This window comes from Thamnophis sirtalis, unplaced genomic scaffold, assembly GCF_051295495.1.
Source record: "Thamnophis sirtalis isolate CommonGarterSnake01/CBP01778 unplaced genomic scaffold, rThaSir2_p1.2 scaffold_5, whole genome shotgun sequence".
NCBI lineage: Eukaryota > Metazoa > Chordata > Lepidosauria > Squamata > Natricidae > Thamnophis > Thamnophis sirtalis.
The window spans coordinates 23,792,310-23,800,877 of NW_028261385.1; the positions used below are offsets into that span (position 1 = coordinate 23,792,310).

General features: G+C 40.7%; 1 protein-coding gene across 1 annotated transcript in view; it reads right to left on the reverse strand.

Annotated features, from left to right (window-relative positions):
- The window catches only part of PLCXD3 (phosphatidylinositol specific phospholipase C X domain containing 3), a 90,955-nt gene extending 83,556 nt beyond the window's left edge, over window positions 1–7,399 (reverse strand). The window contains exon 1 of the mRNA XM_014069409.2: window positions 7,217–7,399. Coding sequence (XP_013924884.1) covers window positions 7,217–7,319 — 103 coding nt within the window. The 5' untranslated portion in view covers window positions 7,320–7,399. The remainder of the gene's footprint in view (window positions 1–7,216) is intronic.
- Between the last annotated feature and the right edge of the window lie 1,169 nt (window positions 7,400–8,568).

The following is an 8,568-nucleotide window of genomic DNA, read 5'->3' on the forward strand; positions in this document are numbered from 1 at the left end:
GTGTACGTGCAGCCACATGCTAAGGCAGAGAAGACTATCTAAAAATATTTAATTTTGTTGAGTTTCCACTATGACTGGACTACAAATTGTGCCCTTTGTAAGCATAGTCTGATTGGTCTTGGTATGATTTTGTCCCTAAGATGTAAATCAGACCAAGAAATCCATCTCATTTTAAGATTAAAACTACTTTTATTGATATTGACTGTAGTTACAAAATCTTTCAATCCTGATTATGTTTCACCTCTTCCCTCTCTTATACTCAGGTGAATTAGGGAGTGGGGAGAGTGTCTATCTGAGCTGTTTACACATACCTTCATTGTTTGAGCTCAAGTGATGTTTTCATCCTCATTGCTATGGCAACAGATCTCCCCCCTCTCCCTCAAGGCCATCCTCTTTGCTCTCTACACTCTATGAATGATCACTATATTAAATGTGTTAAAAGAAAAAAAAAAGTATAACAAGAAAGCATTAGCAAGATTAGATAGCACAATTGATCACAGGAGTACCCAATTTCCTCACAATTGAGCAGACTACAATTCCTATCATTCCCCAGTCAAGGTGGACCCCTAAACCAATATATCAATGAGCAGTGAGACTGATGAGTGCCATGCTATGCAGATATGATAAGAAATCTAAAGCAATACATGTGGAAATTCCTAAACTTGCAGAGATCTTTCTGTATGTGTCTAACTCGCACAAATATCCTTAACTGCAGTTATCATCTACTTAAATAAAAATGCAGAATATAAAATTTTAAAGTGAGCCAAATAGAATCAAAGCATAGCTGTCACAATAAACCCATGAAGTATGGTGTGCAAAAAGAATCTAAGATGAGAAATAGGGTACATTTCCCAGGTTGCACACTGATTTACAAGGAACTATCAAACAAAGGGATGTGGTGGCTCAGTGGCTAAGATGCTGAGCATGTCGATTAGAAGGTCGGCAGTTTGGCGGTTCGAATCCCTACTGCCGTGTAACGGGGTGAGCTTCTGCTACTTGTCACAGCTTCTGCCAACCTAGTAGTTCGAAAGCATGTACAAATGCAAGTAGAAAAATAGGAATCACCTTTGGTGGGAAGGCAACAGTGTTCTGTGTACCTTCGGCATTTGGCCATGCCAGCTACATGACCTCGGAGACATCTTTGGACAGTGCTGGCTTTTCAGCTTTGAAACGGAGATGAGCTCTGCCCCCTAGAGTTGGGAATGACTAGCACATATGTGAGAGATGAACCTTTACCTTTATCAAATTGAAAGGGAATGTGTGGTTGGGGTAGTGATTAATACTCTGGACTAGAAACCAGGGGACTGTGATTTCTAGTCCTGCTTTAGGCACAAGGCCAGCTGATTATCTTGGGCCAATCCCTCTCTGTCTCAGCCCTAGAAATCAGGCAAGGGCAGAAAATCTGAAAATCTTGTGAGGAAAATTGCCAGGGCTTGTCTCAAAGGTGCTTTTTCAAAAGGCAATTGGACTGGGTTTTTTCCCTGAGGAAAAAGGAGGTGATGGTTCACTTCTCATCCAAGGAGCTGGATCATCCAAGAAGACATTTCACTTCTCCTCCAAGATGAGAAGCAAAAATATCATCTTCTTCCTGCTCAGGAAAAAACAATCCAATTTCCTTTTAACAAAACACCTTTAAGAGAACTATGACCTGGATGACTGAGAATCTCCACAGAGGAGCAGGAACTTGTCCAAGCAGTGTTCAGAAATCAATACCAACTCAAACGTACACACACATAAAAATAATAATCAAATAATAATCAAACAATATGTCAGACTTTATATCTGTATAGGTAGCTATAGACAGTGGTTTAAAGAAGTAAACCACTAAGCAAGTCTTATAGAACATACCTACCTTCCCTAACTGAACACTTTCTAGATGTTATGGGACATTAAATCCAAGAATTTCCAGCATGGCCAAAGACTGGGAAATTCAGAAGTTAGAGGGCACCACATGCAGGGGGAGGAGACAGAAATGCTGATTTGCACAAGAAAAAAATGCTTTCATTAGAAGACTTACTTAAAGGACAGAATAACTAGCTGTCGATAGGGGGCTAAAACTATGCTTAATATTAGACTCAGCATTATATGAATTACCTATTACTCTCTCTTTGTGTTTGTGTGTGTGTGTGTGTGTCTATATGTGTGTATGGATTCATTGAATCTCCTCAAAAATCATTCATGAAAGCAAAACTAGGAATAAGTAACCAACTTCAGCATCATTTTAATATACTTTCTTGCGGGGAATATTCTCTCTAAATTTAAAGTTAAAAGTGATCAGTATATTAACTGATCAATTAAAATATATGCAGGGGAAAGTTAGACAGATATTTAATGAAAACAATCTCCACAGGAACAAACACACCCATGAACATCACAATTTAAGTAGAGGTAGTCCTAAACTTACAACTGAATTGAGCCTGGCAATTATGGTCATAAGTCATAGTGGAAATAAAAAGGGTAATCCACAGTAGCTGACCTGATTTTACAACCTTTGTGGTGGTTGTTAAGTGAATGCAGTGGTCATTAAGCAAACCCATGAACTATTTAAAGTAAATGTTAATTTTCAGCAAAAATGTCATAGATTGCTTGTGACAGCAAAAGGCCATAAATGGGGGACAGTTCCTGACACTCAAAATGTGATCATGTGACTGTGGGAAGCGGCCATCAGAATTGGGTCAGGATTGGATCATAAGTACCTTTGGGGAGGTTCAGTCATAAATTTGGTCAGTTGCTAAGCAACCAGTCACAAGTCGAGGACTGTGTACTGGTTACATACTGGAGTCGGAATGGTTGAGATCCAGACTCTACTCAACTCTCAAAAATATGGAAGTTCTCTTGGTGACTTTGGGCCAATCTTGTTGTTGGTGACAAAAGTAGCTAAGAGTTTTGCAAAGCAGTTGGAGAAACCCTGGGATCTATTTTAATAGTCAAACATCAATAACACAGCTTTTTAAAAGATGCTCTCTGAGTGCTCTTCAAATATGTTGGGACTATAATTTCCCAAATTCATAGATAGAATAAAGTTTTAAATAATTAACTATGCAATCATTGGGTCAAGTCCAGTTATCCTGTTTAAATTCAGAAGACTTAAATCAATCCCAAATTGTGTCTGTATAGCTTGGTCTGGCAGAAGACTCTTTCAGTATAGTTCCATAAATGTTAAGTAAGGGTAATCCACTCACATCCCTAGGAACTTACTCCCAGGTAAGTACAGGTAGAGTGCACTGATACATCAAGCTCTTTTTTCTCAGGTCTCCTCCTGCTTTTGATAACCTCAGTTTGACACACACACACACCCTGGGGGACCTCAGAATGATTGCAAGTGCCATAAGAAAAAGGGAATTATCTTTTGCTACCCCCAATGAAAGAGAAGTAAAAGGTGCTATCGATATTGCCAAGGTCAATTCAAATAAGTGTTTATGGAATGAAATCCCAAGGGTGGCTTTGCAACGAAGTCACTTTTCTCAGTCACTTTCAGATCATTTCTATGGTCCAAGAGCCTGTCTGATGAGAAGTGTACGATGGTCCAACAAATTATCATATCTCAAGACCTAAGATGGACACATAACATCAAAAAGTCATCAAAAAAGCACAACAAGGAATGTTCTTCCTGAGCCAACTCAGGAAGCTCAAACTGCCCAAGGAACTGCTGATACAGTTCTACAGAAGAATTATTGAGTCTGTTATCTGCACCTCTATAACTGTCTGGTTTGGTTCTGCAACCCAACAAGACAGACACAGACTTCAGAGGATAATCAGAACTGCAGAAAAAACAATTACTACCAACCTGCCTTCCATTGAGGACCTGTATACTGTATGAATCAAAAAGAGGGCTGTGAAAATATTTACGGTCCCCTCTCATCCTGGACATAAATTGTTTCAACTCCTACCCTCAAAATGACACTATAGAGCACTGCACACAAAGACAACTAAACACAAGGACAGGTTTTTCCTGAATGCCATCACTCTGCTAAACAAATAATTCCCTCACCACTGTCAAACTATTCACTAAGGCTGCATTACTATTACTGTTAAATCTTCTCATCATTCCTATCACCCATCTCCTCCCACTTATGACTGCAGGACTGTAACTTTGTTGCTTGTACCCTTACAATTTATATTGATATTGATTGTTTCCTGATTGCTTATTTATACCCTATGACTATCATTAAGTGTTGTACCTTACTATTCTTGATGAATGTATTTTATTCTCCTTATGTACACTGAGAGAATATGCACCAATTCCTTGTGTGACCAATCACACTTGGCCAATAAAGAATTCTATTCTATTTAGAGAACAAAGTCAGAAAAAAAACTGAAGGAAATAAGGAAATAAATGCAACCAGTTCCAGACAGTGATATAATCAGCATTTGATTGGGGGAAAGGATTTTCAATCTAGCACTTCTTGTTTTGCACAGAGAACCACCCCAAAAGGCAACAGAGTTGTAAAAATATTCACTAATATATCCAATTTCTTCCAGTTACAATACTTCCCATGAACATACACACACCTTATACTTAGGAGTTCAGAGCCTAGTAGAACCATCAAAGGAAACAACATGAGTCTTTCTCAGATTCAAGCGATATTTTGCCATTATCATTCAAAATTAAGAGTAATCTCATGTATTAGTTCCACCTGTTTCTTGTCCAGAGCAATCTACTCTGAAAGGACTCGAAAGGGGCTCCCAGTTTGATAGGAACTCTCTTGTTTTCTGAAAGTGTATCAAGCCTAGCTCCTCAGCATGGATTAAGCTGATGATTTCTTCAGCTACAGCTTTTCCCAGCCATACCTAGAGACATCAAGGAACAAAACTGGGATATTTAGCATGCAAAGCAGGTGCATTACAACTGAGCTATGACATGTCTGGAGTGTGTTCAACAGCAAGATTAAATGCCAACCACCCACAGATGGCCTCATCTTCTATTGTGAAATGCCGTTCATGCTGTACCATAAACTTACTCCTCACTGTAGTCCTGCCACCTGAATTACTCAGTGATCAAAAAAAGGTTATCTAACTGTAGTGCTTGAGATGTTTTTTTTTTTTAAAAAAAAACATTGTGATGGGAGGCGGGCGTAAAAGAGAGGCAAATAATTGTATTTTGTTTTCAAATTTAACTAGCCAAATAAACACATCTCCAATCAGCAAGCTATCCACTTTCTATGTCACAGCAATTAACCTATTTGCATGCACTAGATTTCAATTAGCATATATTAGATTTCAATTAGCAATTAACAGAAAATTCCTTTGTACTACAGAATACAAAAGGTTTCTCTCTCTCCCTCCCCCTTTCTGTCAAAATGCTTTTTGCAAACAAATTCTTTTCAAATCAGCTAATCATTAAGAGAATATATTAAAATATATCCTTCCCGCAGAAGCCATCTAATTTTACTTCTGTTTTGTCTTCTTTTTGCCTTTACTAAGTAGAAGTAGCAAAAATGCATGGAAATATTTGGAGTATCATTTGTTTTCATAATTATGTACAATTTTCTTCTAACTGGTCTGTATTGTTTTCTTGATTACAGTAAACAAGTAAGCATTGTTTTTAGCCTAAAGTCTACAAAATTTTAAAAAACACATCCTTTTTCCAGATCATATAGAACACAAGGCTGAAACTTACTTAACCTCCCCCCCCCACACACACACACATGCATTCTTTAAATACCTTTTTCATCCTCCGGGATTACAAATGTTGTGCACTGTGCATTTGGATCTAATATGCACCTAACACGTAGAGATTTTCATAAATGCAGCTTAAAAGGTATACCAAAATTATTTATTATTTATGTAGATATAAAGCTGAAGTGGTTGGGATTTAGACCTGTATGCAGTATCTAGATATTCACAGAAAAAAATTCAAGGTGATACAAACCAGGAGATTTTTCAAGGCATTGATGAACAAGAAAGAACAATAAAACAAACTCAACAACAACAACAACAACAAAATCTCAATTATTCAGATAACTAGCCCCATCCTTTTCTGCATGTCTGTATGTGTTAAGAAAATTTCTATTTTTGGAAGCTGACTTTTTTGTGAAGAAAAAACGCTCACAGCACAATCATGGCAATAATTGCATTCTACTCCATTCTCTGAGAACATAATAAAATTTATAGTAAACTATCTCCACAACAATCCTGCCAGGTAAGATAAAAATTAGACAAAACTTCCTTCAAGACCTTCAACAGAGAAATAGAATTTTGCTGGTAAGTAATTTTGAAATGACAGCGGTGCCTGGTCATCTATTTTGAATACTAACAGATTGTCCATGTTTTATGGTATGTAGCATACCAGAGTAGCAATCTCAAAAGCCTTTGCCAACCAGTTGTATTTTACCACCGGATTGAACTGCTTGTTCCCCTACCTGATACATACATATACACCCACCTTTTTAACATGCACATCCATTACTCAATCACTGCAGGGTTAAGCAAATGTGTCAATCTACCAACTTCATAATGGTTAAATTTTCATCTTAACTTCACGTGTCAGGGGCATAACATTAGCTGACTGCTTGTTCAAATACAGAACTTCCCCAGTTGGATAAACAGAGTGATGGGGTAGGATGTGATGTGTGCATACTGATGTGTCCTGTTCAGGGCACACTGAAAAATAGTGAGATTTTGGATATCTAATCTGAATTAGAGTTGCTATCCTCACAGAACAGTAGGCAAGTGTAATGAATGGAAAAGAAAACATATATTGTGTGGACAAAGCAAAGACACACATCACTTCGTGGGACCCTTCCAGAGTGTTATGGATATATCGATCTATGCAGCCCTAAAAGTCCGGAAAAGACGGCTATAAATATATGGTCCATGAGCCGTTAACTTTCTTCTCTTGTTCTCGGAATACACGCCGGATCTCGGAGATCGGACAATATTTCAGCACCATGGATAGCGATATGACTCCTATTTAAATCTCGTGACCATCTACCTAAGCAGAAGCCCAAGATGGGGATGTCTCGAAGAGACAGACCGTCATTATAAAACGGGGAGGTATGTCATGATCCCCAGTCCGCCATCACGTTCGTTGATCAATCCCCATCAGATAGCAGGCGCTGCACGGAGACAGCGTCCAATGTCACCTTTCCGAGAAGCAAAGGCTCGATCAAGACTCAGCCGTCTCTCAGCTTCCCACCAATGAAACCAAGCCAAACATCCAACAACCAGCAAACAATGCCCCCTCCCCGTCTTCCCCTACGACCCCGGTTCTTACCTGGGATGGCCAGGTTTGCCAGCGGCACGCTGTGGATGCTTGCGGGCAAACTTGCCATCCAGTCGGCGAATTTCAACTCAACCTTGCCTTGCGACGAAGCCATACTCGGTGCCTGCCAAGGAAACCGCTCGCTCGCTCGCCTGGCTCAGCCGGTTAAGCAGCAGCAGCCGCGGCAGCCCCTCCTCCTTCTGCCGGCTCCTGGAAGCCAAGCCGCTTTGCTCGTCTCCAGCCCTCGCTTTGCTAGAGAGAGTTTTTACGCGCCACGCTGCGCCACGCCCACGGGTGGATGGCGCAGGCACGTGCGGACTCTACTTATTTATGCCAAACCCGCTGAAGGGGGCTCGGCTGGGAAAGCGCCAGTCCGTGGAGCGCAACTGCCGCCCCGCCACCTCCCTTGGTATTTCCGAGCGCATCTTCCGTCTGCTTAAAACTCCGCCGAAGGTTAAACCCGCGTCTGGCGGCCTTGAGACGAACCCTAACCCTGGATCGCCTCCTGGGGAAGGTCAGGCCAACCGAGAATCAACAGCAGGCTCTTCTCCCCTATGGTGCCACTGGGAGAGACGGGGCACATACGAGAAGGAGGCATTTTTCTCGGGGAAAATAAAACGTGCGCGATTTAGAGGAAGCGACAGCTTCCTTTATCTTGCGCCATCATTTTAGCACCTTGGCTGAGAGGATCCTTGGGCGCAAAAAAAAGGCGCGTTGCCATCCTACTCGCATTCTTTCCCCTACTCCGACTCAAGCGTGCCCTGCCGTTAAAGTGGTTTGTGGGGATTGGGTTTACGGAACGCAGCCCTCAAGGTTCAACCACACCATTGGGGTGCCATCTTGTCATACCCTGCTGCCTGGGAGAAAATCCATTGTAAGGCCGTAATGCAAACTCCCCCTTAGGCACTTGCCTGCAAGGAGTACAAAAGGTTGCATGAAGTTGCATTGTGGCATCATGATGTACATTTTGTTGTGATGGTTAGCTGCCAACAGGGGCCATGTTCTTTCTTTCACACAGATAACTTAGCTACGGTCCTCCAAGCTCCAGTTTTAACAACGGCCATGTGCCCTATGGAGGTTTGCTTTGAAGACAGCAGGGAAATTACTGGTAATACTCAACATAGCTGCAAATCTTATGTAGCGCATCCTTTAAAGAGCACTTGTCACTTTTCCTCTACAACTGTATGGGCTACCTACAGCTTAACAGGTGAACTTGAAAGATCTAGTAATGATGTTTAAATAGCATTAATGTTTAGTTTGTCCAAGAGCATATCCACAGAACATTCAGATCTGCATAGATGAATCTTCACAATGACCCTTGTGATTTATATTGATACTGATAGCTTCCTGATTGCTTATTTATA